Source organism: Zea mays, chromosome 3, assembly GCF_902167145.1.
Source record: "Zea mays cultivar B73 chromosome 3, Zm-B73-REFERENCE-NAM-5.0, whole genome shotgun sequence".
NCBI lineage: Eukaryota > Viridiplantae > Streptophyta > Magnoliopsida > Poales > Poaceae > Zea > Zea mays.
The window spans coordinates 45541648-45562902 of NC_050098.1; the positions used below are offsets into that span (position 1 = coordinate 45541648).

The following is a 21255-nucleotide window of genomic DNA, read 5'->3' on the forward strand; positions in this document are numbered from 1 at the left end:
GGTTGCCCCTTGCGGCCTTTTAGTGCCGTCTTGAATCTCTTGATGATGAGAGCCATCTCTTCATCATTAAGTCCGGCCGCCTCAATTTGTGCCACCTTGCTAGGTAGCGTTTCCTTGCTTCTTGTTGCCTTGAGAGCAAGAGGTTGAGGCTCATTGATTGGACCGTTTAGAGCGTCGTCGACGTATCTCGCCTCCTTGATCATCATCCGCCCGCTTACGAATTTCCCGAGTACCTCCTCGGGCGTCATCATCGTGTACCTGGGATTCTCACGAATATTGTTTACGAGATGAGGATCAAGAACGGTAAAGGACCTTAGCATTAGGCGAACGACGTCGTGGTCCGTCCATCGAGTGCTTCCGTAGCTCCTTATTTTGTTGATAAGGGTCTTGAGCCGGTTGTAAGTTTGGGTTGGCTCCTCTCCCCTTATCATTGCGAATCGTCCAAGCTCGCCCTCCACCAACTCCATTTTAGTGAGCATGGTGATGTCGTTCCCCTCATGAGAGATTTTGAGGGTGTCCCATATCTGCTTGGCGTTGTCCAAGCCGCTCACCTTATTGTACTCTTCCCTGCACAAAGATGCTAATAGAACAGTAGTAGCTTGTGCATTTCTATGGATTTGTTCATTTATAAGCATAGGGCTATCCGAGCTATCAAATTTCATTCCATTCTCTACAATCTCCCATATGCTTGGATGGAGAGAGAATAAGTGACTACGCATTTTGTGACTCCAAAATCCGTAGTCTTCCCCATCGAAGTGTGGAGGTTTGCCAAGAGGAATGGAAAGCAAATGCGAATTCGAACTATGTGGAATACGAGAATAATCAAATGAAAAGTTCGAATTGACCGTCTTCCTGTAGTCGTTGTCGTCGTCCTTTTGGGAAGAGGTAGACTCATCGCTATCGTCGTAGTAGACGATCTCCTTGATGCGCCTTGTCTTCTTCTTCTTCCCGTCTTTGCGCTTGTGGCCCGAGCCCGAGTCAGTAGGCTTGTCATCCTTCGGCTCGTTGACGAAGGACTCCTTCTCCTTGTCGTTGATCACGATTCCCTTCCCCTTAGGATCCATCTCTTCAGGCGATTAGTCCCTTCTTGAAGAGAACGGCTCCGATACCAATTGAGAACACCTAGAGGGGGGGTGAATAGGTGATCCTGTGAAACTTGAAAACTTAAGCCACAAAACTTGGTTAATCGTTAGCACAATAGTTGCCAAGTGGCTAGATAGGAATCCTCAACAAAATACAATAACCAACAAAGATCAATCACAGAGATGACACGGTGGTTATCCCGTGGTTCGGCCAAGACCAACGCTTGCCTACTCCACGTTGTGGCGTCCCAACGGACGAGGGTTGCAATCAACCCCTCTCAAGCGGTCCAAAGACCCACTTGAATACCACGGTGTTTTGCTTTGCTTATCTTTATCCCACTTGCGAGGAATCTCCACAAATTGGAGTCTCTCGCCCTTACACTTAAAGTTCACAAAGAAGCACGGAGTAAGGGAGGGAAGCAACACACACAAATCCACAGCAAAATGCGCAAACACACGGCCAAGAATCGAGCTCAAAAGACTATCTCAAGTTCTCACTAGAACGGAGCTCGAATCACTGGGAATGACAACCGAATGCGCAAAGACTGAGTGTGGATGATCAAGAATGCTCTTAGGTTGCTTGGTGTACTCCTCCATGCGCCTAGGGGTCCCTTTTATAGCCCCAAGGCAGCTAGGAGCCGTTGAGAGCAATTCTGGAAGGCTGATCTTGCCTTCTGTCATCGGGCGCACCGGACAGTCCGGTGCACACCGGACACTGTCCGGTGCCCGATCTCCTTCCTAAAATGGCGCAGCCGACCGTTGCCCGCCAGAGAGCCGTTGGCGCACCGGACATGTCCGGTGCACACCGGACAGTCCGGTGCCCCCTTCTAGCCGTTGGCTCGGCCACGTGTCACGCGCAGATCGCACGGCCGACCGTTGGCCCGGCCGACCATTGGCTCACCGGACAGTCCGGTGAATTATAGCCGTACGCCGTCGGCGAATTCCCGAGAGCGTCGAGTTCACACCGAGTCAGCCTGGCGCACCGGACACTGTCCGGTGCACCACCGGACAGTCCGGTGCTCCCAGACTCAGCAGATTCTTGGCTGCTCGAGCCAAGACATTTCCAATTGGATTTTTCCTGTTTCCAGCACTTAGACACAATACATTAGTCCATAAAACAATGTACTAAGTCTGAGAAACACACCTTAATTCTTGATTTGTACTTTGTCCACCTTTTTACACTTAGGCACTTGTGTTGGACACTAAATCACCAAAACACTTAGAAATGGCCCACAGGCACATTTCCCTTTCAGTCTTCCAGCTCCAGCTGGCTAGCATTCGTTCCGCGCGCAGATATATGGAGACCAGGGATCCCCGGTTGCGCTCACCGCACCCCCGAATTCCCAAGAACCCCGCCACCATTCGAGAGAAGCAGAGAGAGGGGAGAAATAGCACCGCTGGTGAATCCCTCTGCACCGGCGTCCGGTCCTCCGCGCGTGGCCGTGAAGGAGCGCCAGGGTCCGGGAGGGCTGTCTCTGCCCTCGGGTGGGCTGAGTGTTTCCAAAACCAGAGGAATTTCTCGTCGATTGGCAAGGAAAGCGTCACACCACACGGCATCGCGGGCTGCCTCACCATCATCGTCGTTCTGGGGTGAGAATTCCTCCTATGGTCTCTCCTTCGTCCCCGCATCGCGTAGGATCAGTATATTGTAGATTTGGGGTCATGGGGCGCTGGAGATTTCTCATCGGATCTCACCTCTGTTGCGGCTCCGCTAGCCACCGTGGGTAGGCCTGGCGGCCCGATGGTACACCAATTTTGTGCCACCACTGGGTTCGCCTTGGCTTACTCTTCGCATAGCATTAGTCTGGGATTGGTTGGTGCGCTAATGGGTGACGAAGCTCGTCGCCGGCGCAATCGCTGTAGTGGTTCGTACTCGAGCCACCGTCTCGCACGGTGGGGGGAAGAAGACAGCTCTTGTGCTGTCTGATTCCATTCGGATGGTGTAGATTAGATCACCGAATAACCCTCCGCTTGAACAAATCGTAACCATTGATTCTGGGTGTGCGGTCAGGATTAGAAGGTCGCGATACCCCTTCGCAAATGAAATTCGAGCCACAGGTTTTAGATCTGACGGCAGTCGTAGCTTACCGATTCATACGCATCGGGATCTAATCTAAACCACAGAATGTAGATCCAACGGCCCTGTGATCACGATACCCCTTCGCGGGTACGTTTTATAAAAGAGACCCTGTCTTTTACATATATCAACCCGCCGTCCATTAGTCACTATGCGCTGTGTCTCGGGTTTCTTGCCCGAGCCCCCTGGACTTTTATCAATTTGACGCCCAGTCTAGTGCCATGTCAAACTGAATAAAGGAATTAGAAAATATGTTTTTATTATATAAATAAGTACTAGAACTTGATAAATTCATAGAAAATCCATTTTAAGTTCAAATGAGTCCATTCCAGTTCCTAAAATTTTGTAATTTTATTCTCTAGCACTTAGTGTCTCTGTTTTACCATGACAACAGTAAGAAAATTAATCTCACACTTAATCCTATTTTAAACACATAAAACCTTTGAAAATCCATAACTTAAAATCTATAACTCCAAAAATTATGATTCCTGTTCCTAGGATTTTATTTTAATGTGTAGATTATTACTGTGTATTTTGTTTATATGTTTGGTGTAATGTTAATTTCTCTATATGCACTGTGCTTGTTTGTATTGTGACGAGTAGAAGAGCACGTGACTGAGGATCCTGGTGAGCAGCAGGTTGACGTAGCTGAGCAGGAGCTCATTGAAGGCAAGTTGTGCCCTTTACCACTTTTTACCCAATAATGTTCTTAATATCACTTATTCATGCATAGGTTAATTTTGATGGGACCCAATAGGTCACCCTAGATTGTTTATCTCATTACCTTGTTTACCCCTGAATCACTTGAGTAGTTTTGCTATTGCTTTACATGGTTTTGGGATAATCATTTATTATATCTATGTTCCAATTCTTGTTGTTATTTTATTTATGTTCATGTCAAGATCATTAATGTTAATTGGAACATAGAGCTTAACTTGAGAACCACGTGCCACCACAAGGGTTTAATGGGACACCCTTGGCTGACTAATTAGGAAAGCTAGTGGAAGACTACCTTACCCGAAAGGGGCAAGGGCAGTAGGGGAGTGGTCAGTGTAGGGAGGTCCTTGGTTGATTTTGCTGCGATGGCGGTCAGGCAAGAACCCTGCATTGGAGCTTCCTATAAACTGTAGCGGGTTTTCGGAAGCTAGTGGAACTTTGTAAAGGCCTCGTAGTGTTGCCCTGCCGCGCTTCCTAGGTAGAGGTGTACGGGATTCGCGACCCCTTGGCAGATGGGTAGCATGACTTGTGGGTAAAGGGTATAGCCTCTACAGAGTGTAAAACTGGTATACTAGCCGAGCTCACGGTCATGAGCAGCTCAGGACTCTCTGATGATTAAATTATGGAACTTAAATTCAATTTTGTCATTTGCATATGCATGGGTTTATTATTAATTTTGTTCTATTATGTATTAAGGTTTGGTATTTACTTACATCTAGTAAATGCTAATAAAAGTTTGACCAACATTAAAAGCAATGCTCAGCTTTAACCATTCTCTTTGATAAACCTTACACTCCATGAGCTCCCACCTTTGGTGAGTTCATGTCACATTATTCCCCACAACTTGTTGAGCGATGATCATGTGTGAGCTCACTCTTGCTGTCTCACACCCCCCACAGGAGAAGAGCAGGTGGTTCAGGAGGAGCCACAAGGCGAGGAGTTTGATCTGATCTAGGTGGAGTTTCTCAGTTGACATTGGCGCCGACGATCCTTAGTTCGTTTTACTTTTATCTTTTATTTTGTAATAAGTCTTCCGCTATGTAATAAGTAATCTGATGTTTTATGACATTTATCTCTATACACTCTGTTATTATATATGTTGTCTTCTTGGCGCATGTATGAGATGCACCTAGCTTTGTTTCTTAAAGCCGGGTGTGACAGTGACCACGTGTCGCCACTCCATCGTCGTCCCGCAGACCTTGCTCCCTCCGCGAGACTACCCTACCCTTCTCCTCGAGTGCCTCACAGACAGGCGGCCTCATGTCGTGGCGCCGATGCGCTTGACCGTGACCCGAGTTTCACTTCAACATCATCTCAAACGGGTCGTGAACGTCGTCCTCCATCTTAACAATATAACACACATTTGTATATGTATTATTATAGTATTATATGTTTTCGTTACAACGCACAGGTACTCACTTAGTATAAGATAGAACAGAAGATGAGATAGAACAGAAGATGGTATAGGCTGGATTCGGTAAAGTGTGGCCCACTGGCGGCGGCGGTGGCCGCGGTAGTGCATTATTTGTCTAGGTGGGGTTTCAGTTGCCTGGGTGGTGGTAGATATGGAAAGTTGGAAACTATGATCTGATCGGCTGATCGTCCCTCTGGCGATTAGAAACTCTGGCGATCAGCGATCAGAAACGATCAACCGATTAGAAAATATTGGTTGACAAATTGCTGCTCCTATAAACCCTAACTGATCCACGGACCTCTTACCCCCAAATCAGCCCAGCTTGCGATCAATACGAAACTGTTTGCCCCTAATCCAGAGCTGACGCGCATAGAGTCCAGATTGTCGGTCATGGTCATGGCAAGCTAAGATCTCATTTTTCAATTTATACCTGAGAAGTGGTACTCAGATCATCTAACCAATTCAGCTAGAGTCACTTTCGCTCCAATTTGTAAAACCAACAAAACATCTAGACCTTTGGTGTCTACGAAAGAGCTCAAACCCTTCATATATTATTATTATATTACCTAATTCATCATCATAAGACTAAAAGTATGGACCACACAACAATACATGAAGTCATGAATTCTTGCAGTTTGAAACCCAACTGTAATCAGGCAGTGCATCGATACAATTCACAGGAACGGGCTTCATCTACACAGATTTATGAATGCCTCGTTGGATTCGGTAGGGAGAAAAATGGCTTGAACGTCAGCACCAGGCCAATCACCGACACCATGTTTATCGCTAGGAACAAGATCTGATCCCCTGCATTTTATTTTATTTTTTGTTAATGAAACAAAATGTGCACTTAGTTCCTATATTTTGCTTCCTGATGGAAATCCTGACACAACTGGGGAAACATTGTATGTATGAGCTGTTTACCTGGTAAGAACAGTCCGCTGATGTGCTTCTGAGCCCACGAGAACCTATAAAAAGCCAAGAGATAAATTAAGCAAATGCAATCCATTTTCCTTAATGTTCTAGACAAAAAAATTAGTGACTTTCCAAACTATATAAAAAAATTATATATAAAAAAGAATATTTACAGAATTCCTGCTGCTGCTGGAGCTACAGATTTGAACACGGACATCAGGGTAACAGAGATGCCATTAGCAACGCCTCTCTGCTCTTGCGTCTGCACATGTCACCAGACAAAGAAATAAGCTAGAAAAACGATGACGCTATCGAGACAAAAATAAACTTGCCAAAGCATGATTGCTGGTATATATGTACCACTGCAGTGTTCTGTAGGATGTTGCAGGCAATAGTGATGGTAGCCTGTTTCATTTAAAACAATACGTTAGCATTCGTTCGTAGTAGAATTTACTTTTTGAATGGCTCGACTAGCTATACATTTCAGAAGATTCACCAAACTAGAATTTGGAAGTGCCTATTTATATGAGAAATGACTTTTCTTTTCTCTGTGCTAGTTGCCGATGCCGATATGAGAGATGGAAGAAATTGGACTCACCGCAAACATGTTCTTCAAAACAGATGCAATGTTGATGAGTATTTTAAGCTCCAGGCCATGTAAATTGGCCATGAAGGGGTACGTAGTGAGGAGAATGATCGACAGGATCTGCAAGCCAAACATGCAATTGAATTTAGTACTAAAAAACTCTGAATCAGATTAAAGAAGTGACCCAGCAAAGACAAATATCTGCTTCATCCATGGAAAAAAACAGCTTGGAAACCCCCCTACAGTTTCCATAAAAATATTCCCCCCTTCCTAACAATTAGATCTATATTTATATTTAACAGTTTTTATTCAATACATGTTATCAGTTGTATATTTGCCTCCCCAATACTATCTACTACCTTCATTCTTTTTTATTTGTCGTCCACTAATTCATTTTCTAACTAAAACGCGACAAATAAAAAAGAAAAGAGGAAGTACTATTTTATTAAAACCTTTTATTCTTTACAAGAAAGCCGTCAAAGATGTATTTCTCACTTACCGCGGCAGGCCGAAATGTCTTGATTGGTCCAAAATACTTCGCAAGAAAAGGATAAATAGCGAGTTGGTATACAAGTACACCAAAACCTACAAAAGAATTGTTGACATGCAACTAAATATCTCAGCAACAATAACATTATACTATTATAGCATTGTTACATGTACAACCCTTTCACTGAAACTATAATTCAGCATCCCAAGGTTAATTTATCACATGCATGGAAAGATTTCATATGCATTGGATGGTTTATATACCCATAGTTAAGTACGTAATACTCAAAAGCATTTCGCTATTTATTAGAAGCGGTTGTGTGCTAATTTTACTCCTTTTACAAGGTATTCTGCTTCTCATGTTAATTTTACTTATTAGCTTAAAACATGGCAAAATAACACATACCTGAGATGGCTAGCACAGTACCAACATCCTGGGATGTCAAACTAAGCCCCCGAAATTTTCTACTGCTCACAGCCCACAGTGAAAATACCTGAGAAGGGTTTTTACGAACAATATTATCATTAGCATATACATATTAGTAGTAGTTACTTCAGGGTGCTAGAGTGAAACCACCATATTTGTTGGTGTTTTAATGAAGAAGATGCTGATATAGTTTACCTCAAGATAAGCTGTGTCATGCATAGAAAAGACACAGTAGAGGATTATTGCTGACATCAATTGCCAATTCTTATGCAGATCTTTTGTAGATTCGGAGCCACGAACTTGTGCCTCCAGTTCTTCAATAGCTTCTACTTTGTCATCACCATGAAAGTGTAGCGTTTCCTAAGAAAATTGAATAAAATTATAAGGAATCTTGTCAATATCTTACGAAAGATTCAAAAGAACGATTTTTTTTATCTAACTACAAAGTAGGTATATTGAGTGGAGAAACATAAGTCCAAGCATATTTCGTTTTTAGGCCCTTTAGTAGCCTTTCTAGTTCAAATTTTTATAGGAGTGAATTTTATGTTGAGTTAACAAATCTTGTTTGTCTTATACCAAAGCACAGTTCTAAAGTCTGCTCTAGCCTGCTCACATGGGCTAAGGTGCCCTTGTAGGGGTGGAGCAGGGTTCTTTTCTTGATAGGTGAGAGGGTCTTCTCTATCATGCTATGTCAGTATGTCTGGAGCTGTCATGCCTCCATAGGTTGTCAGTTTTTTTTCTTAAGAGGATCTAACTATTTGGATTCAAGATAGATAATAATAGGGAAGATGATACGGCATACCGGAAGCCAAATGCATGCAATACATGATCCTGCTGCTAGCAACGATATTACAAAGCAAGGAAGGAAGTATGGAAACCTGAAAATTAGATGCATAATTTTTGAAGGTTTATAATAGTCGTCTAAAAACAATGAAATAGTTAAATGCTAGAAATTGTACTAGAAATAATTTACCTTCCAAATATGGACTCTTCAGAGAAAAGATTTGGGTACTTCTGTGCAGGCTAAAACATAATATATCATAGACAATGTTAGTCATGTGTATCTTTACAATAGTTTCTTCACAAAATCATAAGGTGCAAACATTCACCCACTCTGAAGATCATGATCATAGTTATTAACAACCTGGCAAAAGTGCCAAACTAACCAAAAATACTCCCACCATCCTAAAATGCAAAGTATCCTAGGAACTTCATTATAAATTACTAGGTAAAGGAAACGATGCATGTAACATTCACTTAACCATATAATTCTGATTACGTACCATATTTTGAGTCTGGTGATTGGGCTGTTGACATAACAATTAATGGCAGCTGCGTATGTGATTTAGAGTGAGTCGTTATTTCACCTAAAATCTCTATAATTTCAGAGAAAAACAATTTAAGTAATTTGAGACCTTACATTCTAAGACGAAGGTAATATATTATTTACACCAAATGTGTTACATATATGTGGGCTTTTTTTACAATGTAGTGTTGGACGAAACTCTTGACTTCAGATTATATATTTTTGTCGACCACTATCCCCTTTTGTACACATCAGAGGTCAGTTATGATTAAGGGATACATGATGAAGGCACTCATTAGCATTTCGAATTTAACTTAATATTGCTATCTAAATTCCATAATCTTCACCTGTGCAAGGAAGCCTCCAATAGCAGGCCCAATAACAAGAGCTATGGCTCGTGAAGATGTAACCTATTACATAATCAATATCACAGACACAAGTTAGTTGCAGGTAAAAATAAACACAAAAGAACTATTAAAAAAATGTTGAAACAAAGGGTTGCAAAAGGATTGCTCCTACAAGAGAGATTCCCAGAGCTTGGTGCTCTTTCCTGCAGACTTCTGAAGCATAGGCCTAGCAAATGCAGCAGATGCAACCATGAGAACTTAAGAGACACATCATTTTATAAATACTGGTCTAGCAATAGATGTAGTTAGCTATATACCTTGATGGGTCCAAGTATGCCACATAGCAACCCAAGTAATCCCCTAGTCACAATTGCCATCCAGTAAGTTGTGCTAAGTCCAAACAGTGTGTTGAACACAATCCTGAAAAGGGGAACCAGAACAACATTTACTTACTAGGTTAGTCCTGTCAAATTGGATGGATGCTAAGGCTGATTTCACAATTAGACTCCGTGGTCCGTACACTGAGAGGATGCTGATCACAATGCATGGCTTCCTTCCATACTTGTCAGCGAACATGCCCCATGGCACGGCGCTGATGGCCCTTCCAAGGAAATAGGTAGCCCCTAACAAAAGAAATTAGTTACAGCTAGCCACTGAGAAAGTAAACAGCACCGATAATAAAACAATAGTCAAATGAGACAGTAAAACAATAGTCGATGAAAGAAGACGCTGCTCACCAACAAAACCAGCATAAAACCCAATGTCTTGCTCCTCTTTCGCCACTTTCAAGTCCCTGATCTGTTTGATTGCAATAAAGGTGAATACTTGTTTTTTTTCTGAATCAAATTGTGGAACAGAGCAAGTACTCTGCATACAAGTTAATAGTGAGAAGGCAAAAATTGGGATAAAAAACATGCCTACGTACCATGAAGTATAGATAAGGGAACAGTGACTGGACCGGCAGTGCTGGAAAGATAAAAAAAAAGGTGAGGTATTAGTCACAGAACCAACAAAAAAACTGACAAGGCCACCCAGTACAGAGACTGACAAGAAAATAGACATACAACAAGTCATTGAACCGAAAATAAACGAATCTGTGCACATGATGTTCAGAATGATTATTTCTCATTAGGATGCTTTAATTTATCCGACATTCACTAGTGAGATAACCTAAGCAGTTCTTCTGAATGATCACAGGATGCTTTAATTTATCCGACATTCAGATGAGATGAGGGGAAAAAACAAAAACAAAAACAAAAACAAAATCCATTGCGGTGGCTCATCGATCTGCATGCGCAAGATACGACGACGCATGGATATTATATTATTCATGCAGGCACAGAGGCAGGCGATCCAAATGCAGAGGAAGTCCTCGTATGGGATGGGATCATGGGATGGCACCCCGTCACTTGCCTGCACCTTCCTCTCCTGCCTGCAGCCCTGCACACAGGGCAGCGCTCGCGCCATACGGCCGCCTTCCCGCCGCCGCTGAGCAGCGGCGCCTCGCCGACGACGCTGGCCATGGTCGTCTGAGCACCTGACGAACGTCAGGAACTAGATAGCGACTTGGTTAGGAGGACGACCACGGCGGTGCACGCCGTGAGGCTGTCCGGATCCGCATGCTGGCAAACGAGAGCTGCTGCTCTCAAATCAACCATCGGAGATGTGGTGTGGCAGTAGGAATTCTGCCTCTTTGAGCTTTTTCTTCCTCTGTTTTCCGGTTTTGTGCCTAGTTTGGCTAAGGGGCGTTCGTTGACATGGAACAATTTATAGCCTATTTGTTTCTTTAATTTGTATAAGTTTTGATTAGCTAAAATAATTCCTAGTCCATTACTCAACAAACGAATAAGGTCTAAAAACTTTAGGTGGTCAGATCAAGCCTAGTTTGGATACCTAGGAATGAGTGTGATTGGAGTGGATTGAGATGTATTAAGAAAAGATTTGATTTATTAGGGATTTAAACACACTCTAATACCTCCAAAACACTCCAATCTAGAGTATCCAAACTAGGCCTAAAAGGGTTGGGGTTGGCTGGGTCTGTGTGTTTGTGATAGCTTCACTACTACCATGTACCAACAATGTTCTCTCCCATGCGTCCAACACACTCCGTCTTTAAAAAATACATCTACTAATAAAAAGTATCGCTAAGTCCAGTCTTAATATAAAGTTTATAATAGTTTTACACATTAAATAAGTTGATGTGGCATAATATTGATAAAATTAGATAAGATGAAAGTTTCTTGACATGAAATAGGTTTGATATGGATAAAACTTATATGCACTAATTTCAACATTGAAGAGTCTTAGAAGAAAACAGTGTCATAAATCCTTCTTTGGGACTAACCTAACAACTAAATTGTTTAGTCCATGACTATAGTCTCGAATAATGAATAAGTTTTTCCATAGGTTTAAATTGCACCAGTAGTCATAATATCATTACTAGATCCAAGTCACCTATGGTAGTTTTAAGAGCAACTCCAGCAAGACTTCTACTTCAACAATCAAAATCAAATTTAAGGACCTAATCCAAAAGAATTAGGTTCAACAGGTTTTCTACTAGGGCCATCAAGTTTAAGAGGCAACTCAAATCAACCTCCCCTCTCATTCCAAGAGGATCCTCCTAAGTCATCACCCTGTAGTTATGATAGTTCCCACCTTTTGCCATGGGCTCTCTGTACCCACTCGTCCAAATATTCCTACCATCAACTATCACTCCTCCATGATGCACTACCCACCCTCGATGACGACCCTGTTGACAAATCTCCCCACTCTAGAAAAGACATGGCTCTCTCGTGCCCTACTCCTAATGGCACACCCCTCCTAATGGATCTGCGACATAAATGTTTCTTCCTAATGAGTTCTCTCCTCCAATGAGCTTTGTTTGGACAACATCCACTCCTTCGGTTAGGCTTCTCTCGATTTTCCTCAACCAACGAGTCCCTTCCTGACAGCACCTCTCTCTTGATGGCTACTTTTCTCCTCCTCCCATAGAAAGGCTTCTCACGATGGCTTTGCCTCCTCCGATGAGGAGGTTCCCATTGGCTTCCCTCACTAGCCTCATCCAACAAGCCCCTCTTAGGCACCCCTCAGTGAGCCCTCCATTACGGCATATTTTTCTTGGTTGCTCCCGTCTTTTGTTGCTGAAATATTGTCATGTTCCTCTATGAGGAAGAAAATGATAAAAAGAATGATGAGTGGATCCTGTTAAGGCCCATAAGGCCCATATTGTCTGCCTATATGCCTATATATATATGCTACAGTACCCGTGGGGGTGATTATCTCGCCTAATCAAGGTTAGTAACATGGTATCAGAGGAGGTTAGGGTTAGGGTTTACATCTAATCCGTCCCTCTCAATTTTCTTTGGCGCCGTCGCGTCGCTGCTGCGCCGTCCGCCCATCGCGGCCAGCCTTCTACCGTCCGCCCTACCGCCGTCGCGGTTCCATCCTCAGCCGTCGTCGCGGTTCTGCTTCCTCTGCCGCCGTCGCGGCGGATCTGGGCGGCCTCCATTCGCCATCCGCAGCCGCCGTCGCGGTTTCCCCGCTTCCAGCCGCCGTCGCGGTTTCCCCGCTTCCTCTGCCGCGCCGTCGCGGTTCCCGCTTCCTCTGCCGCGTCGTCGCGGTTTTCCTTCAGTCCCGCGGGCCGCGGATCTGAGCTCTTGTGCCGTCCGCCTGCTGCCTGCTGCGCGCCTGCCTGCTGCCTGCTGCGCCGCACTGCGCCCTGCCTCAGCCGCCGTCCACCTGCTGTTGCCTGCTGCGCCGCACTGCGCCCTGCCTCAGCCGCTGCCCATCTGTTGCCTATTTGCCTGCTGCGTCGCACTACCTCAACCGCCTGCTGGCTTCTGCGCCCTGCCGCACCTCTACAGTTGCTGTCTGCTGCACGCCGCAAGGGCTGCGGAACCAGATCTGCGTCATCGATTTCTGTGCCGTCCGTCGCCTCAGCAGATCTGGATCTGCGTCGTTCCTGCTTCTGCGCTGTTGGCTGCCATTGAGGGCAGAGTCATCAGGACAGCAGCCACTGTCCAACTCGGCTTCCGCGCCCAAGACCTCCGTCAACTCGTACTCGGGCTGCTGTAAGCTGCGGCTCCTCTGGTTTGTTTGGTTTCCGGTCTCCTGTTCCCTGATTTTCATTGAATTCAGTATGGCGACAAATGCTATTGTGGTCAATATCACTCTTGATGGCCAAAATTATCCGGAGTGGGCTTTCTGTGTTGAGACTGCACTTAGGGGACATGGATTACTCTTTCATTTGACTGATGTGGCACCTGTTCTTGCGGATGATCGTCGCAATGCTGCTGATATCAAAACATGGCAGCTTAATGATGGTAAAGTGATGGCTGCTATGGTAAACAGCGTCAAACCATCTATGATTATGAGTTTGTCTAAATTTCAAACTGCTAAAGCCATCTGGTCTCATTTGAAAGAGCGTTTTGTTCAGGACAGTGGTGCTCTATTACACACTCTCATGCAGCAGACACATGTTATTGAGCAAAATGATATGAGTATTGATGAGTACTACTCAGCCTTTGATCGCCTGATGAGTGCTTTGACATCTATGGTGCCTGCTTGTACTGCTGATCCGTGTCCGGCTCATAAGTTTATTGAAAAGTTCTTCACTTACAGATTTGTTATGGGCGTTCGGGCTGAGTTTGATTCTCTTCGTGCTCGTTTACTTCAGGGTTCTGACACTCTCACAATGGCTAAGGCGTTGTCTGCTTTACTTGCTGAAGAGACTCGTCTTAATTCTCTGTCCTCTACTGGTGGTAATCCTCACAGTGTGTTGGCTGCTGCCCAGAAACCTAAGAATATTTTTAAGCCTTGTGATCATTGTGGCAAGACCAATCATCGATCTGAGCTTTGCTTTGTCAAGTTCCCTGATAAGTTGACTGATTTCCATGCACGACGTGCTGCTCGTGGTCGTGGTCCAGGACCATCTAATAGAGGCTCAGTTGCTGTTGCTGCCACTTCGTCCGCTTGTACTTCAGAGTCGGCCTGGGTACTTGATTCAGGAGCTTCCTTTCATGTCACATCTGATCAGTCAAAGTTGGCTTCTACTACACCTGTCACAGATGGTGCTTCAGTGCAGACAGCTGATGGTACTGTATGCCACAGTACTCATCAGGGTTATCTTTCACATCCACACTTTACAGTACCTAATATTTTCTTTGTTCCTGAGCTATCTATGGACCTTCTTTTAGTAGGCCAAATTACGGATCATAATTGCTTTGTCGGATTTGATGACTCATCTTGTTTTGTACAGGACCTTCGTACAGGGGAAGTGATTGGGACTGGCCGTCGCCGTAGAGCTGCTCCTCGCCTCTACATCTTGGACTCTTTGCGGCTTCCTTCCTTGGCTACATCTCCAGCGCATGTGCTTTCAGCTACCCTTGCTTCTGTTGCGTCTTTTGCCCAGTGGCATCATCGTCTAGGTCATTTGTGTGGATCTAGATTATCTACTCTAATAAAGTCAGGTTGCTTAGGTCATACTTCGGTTGAGTCTGATTTTCATTGTAAGGGATGTCATCTTGGAAAACAAATACAACTTCCATATTTTCCTAGTCATTCTCATTCTGTTCAACCCTTTGATTTGGTTCACTCTGATATTTGGGGTCCTGCACCTTTTGTGTCAAAAGGTGGATATAAATACTATGTTATTTTTATTGATGATCATTCTCGCTACACTTGGATTTATTTCATGAAACGCCGCTCTGAGATGATTTCTATTTATAAAACCTTTGCTCGTATGATTCACACTCAATTTTCCACTCACATTAAAACCTTTCGTTCTGATTCTGGTGGTGAATATTTATCTGATAATTTCCGCCAGTTTTTGACTTCAGAGGGTACTCTTGCTCAACTTTCTTGCCCTGGTGCTCATGCACAGAACGGTGTGGCTGAACGCAAACATCGTCACATTATAGAAACTGCTCGCACTTTGTTGATATCTTCTTTTGTCCCATCACATTTTTGGGGTGAAGCAGTTTCTACTGCGGTTTACCTCATCAATAGACAATCGTCATCCAAACTCTCTGGCAAAACACCTAGTGAAGTTCTTTTCGGAACTCCTCCACGATATGACCACCTTCGAGTTTTTGGATGTACGTGTTATGTACTATTATCACCTCGTGAACGTACTAAATTGACTGCTCAATCTGTTGAGTGTGTTTTTCTTGGATATAGCCCTGAACATAAAGGCTATCGATGTTATGATTCATCTTCTCGTCGCATGCGTATTTCTCGAGATGTGAGCTTCAATGAAAATCGTCCCTTCTTTTACAACTCTTCCACTCATTCTTCTTTTTATTCCACAGAGTCTACCTCCTTCATGAGCCTTCCTCCCATTTCTGAAACTTCATCAGTATCACCACCTACTGTTTCTACCCCAGATGTCCTTATTCCCATCACACCACCTTCCACTTCCACAACATCTCCGTCTTACTCTTCCAAACCACCTGTCACTTAGACTTACATTCGTCGTCCTCGCTCTACTCCCACGGCCAGTCCTGATGACGATCCTGTTGCTGATACTTGTACTAACAATGATGACTCTCATGTTGTTTTTAATCAGGGGTATCATCTTCGTGATCGTGGCACTATTGCAGCTCCAGAACGTTATGGGTTTTCCCGTGCTGGTGCAGTCATTGCTGAACCATCATCTTATAAAGAGGCGTCTGGTATACCTGAGTGGCAGCTTGCTATGACTGATGAATTAAATGCCCTTCATCGCACATGTACATGGGATGTTGTTCCGTTACCTGCTGGTGTTGTACCTATCACGTGCAAATGGGTATTCAAGGTTAAAACCAAATCTGATGGGTCTATTGAGCGATATAAAGCTCGTCTTGTGGCCAGAGGTTTTCAACAGACACAGGGTATTGACTATGATGAGACTTTTGCACCTGTGGCCCATCTGACTACTGTTCGAGCTTTACTTGCTGTTGCAGCCTCATCTTCTTGGACTATCTCTCAGATGGATGTCAAAAATGCTTTTCTTCATGGTGATTTACATGAGGAAGTCTATATGCATCCACCTCCTGGGATAGAGGTTCCATCAGGGCATGTCTGTCGTCTCCGTCGAGCCTTGTATGGTCTCAAACAAGCTCCTCGTGCTTGGTTTGAGAGATTTGTTTCTGTCATCAAGGCTTGTGGTTTCTATTCTAGTGATCATGATCCTGCATTGTTCATTCATGTTTCTTCACGAGGACGCACGTTGTTATTACTATATGTTGATGACATGTTGATTACAGGCGATGATCCAGACCATATTGCTCATGTGAAGGCGTCTCTGAGTAAGGAATTTCAAATGTCTGACTTGGGGGCACTCAGTTATTTCTTGGGCATTGAGGTTTTGCAGACTCAAAATGGTATTTATCTTTCTCAGGCCAAGTACATACAAGATCTTCTTGATCGTTCTGGTCTTAGTGATACTCGAACTGTTGCCACGCCTATGGATCTACACTTATCTCTTCGTCCGACTGATGGGACACCTTTGGAGGATCCATCTCGATATAGACATCTTGTTGGCAGCTTAGTTTATCTTACTGTCACCAGGCCAGATATTGCTCATGCGGTTCAGATCTTGAGTCAGTTTGTCTCTGCTCCTACATCAGTTCATTATGGGCACTTACTTCGTGTGCTTAGATATTTACGGGGGACAAAAACACAATGTTTATTTTATGACTCAAATTCCCTACTTCAGCTTCACGCTTACTCTGATGCTACCTGGGCCAGTGATCCTACAGATCGTCGCTCCATCACTGGTTATTGTATTCTTCTTGGATCATCCCCTATTGCTTGGAAATCCAAGAAGCAAGCTGCTGTATCTAGATCTAGTACTGAAGCAGAACTTCGAGCCCTGGCTACTACTACTGCTGAGATTATCTGGATTCGTTGGCTCTTGGCTGATCTAGGCGTTTCTTGTGACTCGCCTACACTTCTTCGCTGTGACAACACTGGAGCTATACAAATTTGTCATGATCCAGTGAAGCGTGAACTCACAAAACACATTGGTGTTGATGTCTCATTCACTAGATCTCATTGTCATCAGAAGACCATTGATCTTCAATATGTGCCCTCAGAATTACAGCTTGCGGATTTCTTCACAAAAGCACAAACTAGGGCACAACATCAGTTTCATCTAATCAAACTCAATGCTTCAAATCCTCCACTTCCGCCTTGAGTTTGACAGGGGGTGTTAAGGCCCATAAGGCCCATATTGTCTGCCTATATGCCTATATATATGCTACAGTACCCGTGGGGGTGATTATCTCGCCTAATCAAGGTTAGTAACAGATCCTACATATCATTCTCTTTAAGAATCAGTCTGAGGGTCCTATTTTGAGAACCACTATTAAGATGTAGCCTAAAAAAATAAGGCTCTCAAAAGTGGGATGATATATGGTTCACATGAAGGTTTTGTGTACATGTGCATATATAGTATCCTGACCTTCAAAATTAGATGTAACGGTGCACTATTGTTTTTATAAAAAAACCTCCCATCTCAAGTTGGTTCATTTTGTAGAAAACTTTTGAAATACCATGCACTGTTATATCTGAATTTAAAGACCAAGATTCTATTTGTGCACATGAGCACTAACCTTTCATGTACATCGGATATCACCCCCTCAAAAGTGGAGGAACCTTTAAATCAAAAGTAGAACCCTAATTTTAGGGCTTTAGTATTACTCTAGAGTCAGACTTAAAAGTTTACTAAGATTTGGTTAAATATTTTGAGGTCTACTATCTCACCTTTCCCTCAAATGCACTCTCGCGTCCCTCTATCTAGGTTCGTTGCCCCTCCCCCTCTCTATAATCCAATCCTCTCCATGTCTTCTTCTCCACTCTAGTACCATCCAAGTGGGCAGCGATAGCAACACACAAGGTTGTGAGATGTTATGTAGTTGCGGTATGCAGACGACAACACAAACCATAGGCACAAGACACACATGAGAGTGGTGTGGAGCTGCGGACTAGGTCAGGTGGTGCAGAGGCTATGACTAGAACTATGTGAGGTCCAGGCGACTAGTATAGGCAGGGGGTTGTTGGCCAGGTAGGGTAGCGGATGGCAGCGAGAGCTGGTTCAAGCTCTGATTGCACAACGATAGTGTAGGCTAGAGTTGAAGATTGGTCGTGCCGGGCTGGTATGGTCCGGGTCCATCGTACTTTTGGCCAATTTTTTCGAACCAACACGGCACGAAATAATTTTGGGTTGGACTGGATTGGGTCCAAATAATAAAACCTAGGCTCGAGGGGACAAATTGACGTCCTCGATGGAGGAAACATCATTGCTCGAGGAAGGAGAGTGAATCGTGTCCCACGGAGAGGGAACAATGCCATTAAATAGAGGGAGTCGCACCCTCAAGCCGAGCACAGAGTCATGCCCTATGGTGGAGGAGTTGTGCCTCCAAGGAGACAGTAGAGCTACCGGAGGTCACAAACGCTAGTCATGTTTGCTTAGACAAGAAAGGTAAGGAAAACTTTCATTTAAGAGCTTGGCCAAGAGCCATAAAAAATGAGATAAAAGATGAAGAGTTTGGGTGCCCATTAGTAGAGACCCGACTAAAATTGTGTTTTTAGACTAGGCAGTTATATACTTATATTTAACTACGAGATCAAATAGAGCCTTGCTAAATTTGCTCTAACTAAAACGGTAGTGGAGTTTCTCAAACCAATAATGTTTTATGGTTTTATAGTAGTGGTCTAAGTTAAAAGATTTTTAAGTGTAACTATGTCTTAAAGATAGGAATATCACCCTTATTATTATTATTATTATTATTATTATTATTATTATTATTATTATTAGTACTAGTATTGCTGCTGCTACCATCATAAATTTCTATATTTTTAAAATAAACTTCGCTAAGCTTAATTAACTTTGACTTAGGCTGCATATAGAATTGTATGGTTTCTAGGAAATTAAAGAAGGGGAGAGGGGGCTAGTTTTACGTAAGAAATTACATCGATCCTTCTGCCTCCTCTTCTATTCTTCATGGATGTGTCAGCAAGCTCAGTGGGTCAATCTGACTAAACTTGGCATGGAGGCGTCGCCGTACACACACACACACACACACACACACACACACACATATATATATATATATATATATATATATATATATATATATATATATATATATATATATATATATATATATATATATATATATATATATATATATATATATATATATATATATATATATATTACTGCGTACGGATAGTAAATTTGTTTAACATATTTTTGGCAAAAAAAAGGCTTAAAGGTCAATATATATAATGAATGTGGTACGTTATTCCTTGTCGTTTCTCTTGAGATTTCTCAAACAAATATTTCGTGATTGTTAATATCCCTTTCTACAAATTAAAGTCATCTCGATTATAAAGATATATATATTTTTTAAACCGTCTGTAGGTAGATAGAGATAGCCATCTTGAGTAATTAATACTCTCTGTTCTAAAATAAAATTTGTTTTAGCCTATATATATATATATATATATATTATTTAATTGAATGTGGACCAAGAAAAGGCTTAGAACGAACTATATTTTCAAATAGAAGAAGTATAATACTGTACAGTAGACTAGAACAAGATAATGTACGTACGTACTTTTACGCCATATCCTCCCCTCAGGCTGTCTGTATGGGTGGGTTGTCCCTTGCTGCTACGTTCTGTTAGGCGCTATGAATTACAGGAAATTAAGTGGTTGACTTGGACAGCAGGCGGGTTACACGTTCCACTGTGCCGAGATGTGAGGTGCAAGCCGCAAGTGTGTTTGGTTGAAGAGTTTAGAGTAATGGAGCGGCTCTATTTTTATCTTTTGGTTTGGTTTTTAACGGAGGAGGGTGAAGTAGCTCGTAGTGTCCATAGCCGATCTATTCTAGTTGGCTGCTTAACCATACACACACTAATACCGTAACGCCTTATTAGCCCTGCCCGTAGGCCGTAGCGGCAGGCAGTGCAGCACGCGCGCGTACATCGCGGCGGAGCGGAGGTATACGTACCGGCGGCGAGGCAGACGACCCAGATGTAGAAGAAATTGAGGTAGGGGACGCCGGTCCTAGTCTTGTTGGCCTCGTCCAGCCGGCACCCGGGGCATCCCTCGTAGTACTTCGTCGTCCTCCCCTCCGGCGCCTGCAGCAACGGAACGGCCGCCGCCGCCGCTGCCGGACCACTCTCGCCGCCGGACATCCTTCCGTCGCCCTCGCCGGAAGACGATCGACGTGCCTGTTGGTCGTCGTCTCTTGAAGAGTAGTTAGAGCGGTGGTGGCCGGATGAATGAATAGAGAGATGCAAAACCCCCTGCCCTAAGTATATATATAAAGAATAACGTCTAACGTGGGAGGCCTTAAATACAGTGCGTCAAAGCTGGGACTAGGAGGAGGCCTGCATTGTGCAGTGCTGGTATATTGCTGCAGGGGCTGGGCTGGAGTGTAAGGCTGTCCGCAGTCGCGTCCGCCAGCCAGCTCCCTCCTCCCCTTGCCGGCTACAGATGCTCCCCAAGGCTGCAACAGCATTCCCCACAGGACCCCCTAGCCAGTAGATTTGAAAGGTGAACCGCTACCGCTAGCGTGAAGCAGCCGCCCCTCTATTCACGGTTCATGCGTACGATACTTTTTTAATAGGTGAAAAAAAAGTAATAGATGATAAATAGGGTTATAATGATATTTTATGGTTGTAGTGGAGTATAGAGGGAGAATATTAGAGAAACAACTGCGAGAGATAAAAAAATAAGAGATAAAATATTGATGATATGATAAAAAAGTAATATAAAAAAAAGAAATTTAGAGAGAACCGCTGCAGAGAGTCTAACATTTGGCATCTAACATTTGGCATCGGCGGCAGGCGCCGGGGCCCGTGCGACACGTCTTGTCGTCATTGTTTCCTGTTGAGTGGTGAA

At 43.6% G+C, this 21255-nt stretch overlaps 1 protein-coding gene across 4 annotated transcripts; it reads right to left on the bottom strand.

The window, feature by feature from the left end:
* Positions 1 to 5687: 5687 nt before the first annotated feature.
* Positions 5688 to 20657, bottom strand: LOC100273965 (uncharacterized). 4 transcript variants are annotated; one of them, XM_020549589.3, is made up of 17 exons: positions 20360 to 20657; positions 10286 to 10326; positions 10098 to 10153; positions 9881 to 9983; positions 9678 to 9780; positions 9533 to 9586; positions 9361 to 9423; positions 8681 to 8730; positions 8510 to 8585; positions 7903 to 8067; positions 7687 to 7774; positions 7291 to 7376; positions 6804 to 6911; positions 6566 to 6610; positions 6379 to 6467; positions 6215 to 6258; positions 5688 to 6097 (listed from the first exon to the last, which is right to left on the bottom strand). In XM_020549589.3, exons 4-17 carry the CDS (start codon positions 9934 to 9936, stop codon positions 5994 to 5996), a joined length of 1131 nt encoding a protein of 376 aa, XP_020405178.1. In that variant the 5' UTR covers positions 9937 to 9983; positions 10098 to 10153; positions 10286 to 10326; positions 20360 to 20657; the 3' UTR covers positions 5688 to 5993. The 4 variants fall into 4 exon arrangements, with proteins under 4 accessions (XP_020405178.1, XP_020405177.1, XP_020405179.1 ...); XM_020549588.3 differs by lacking the exon at positions 20360 to 20657 and adding an exon at positions 10774 to 12703; XM_020549590.3 differs by lacking the exon at positions 20360 to 20657 and adding an exon at positions 10774 to 12697 and having other exon boundaries at positions 10098 to 10158.
* Between the last annotated feature and the right edge of the window lie 598 nt (positions 20658 to 21255).

Excerpts from the sequence above, each read along its gene's own strand:
- LOC100273965 (NM_001148352.1), bottom strand. The coding sequence starts at position 20,546 with ATGTCCGGCGGCGAGAGTGGTCCGGCAGCGGCGGCGGCGGCCGTTCCG. Across the intron at positions 6,611-6,803 it reads TTTTGAAGAACATGTTTGCG|GCTACCATCACTATTGCCTG; the intron begins GTGAGTCCAATT and ends TAAATGAAACAG. Across the intron at positions 6,468-6,565 it reads TCCTACAGAACACTGCAGTG|ACGCAAGAGCAGAGAGGCGT; the intron begins GTACATATATAC and ends TGACATGTGCAG.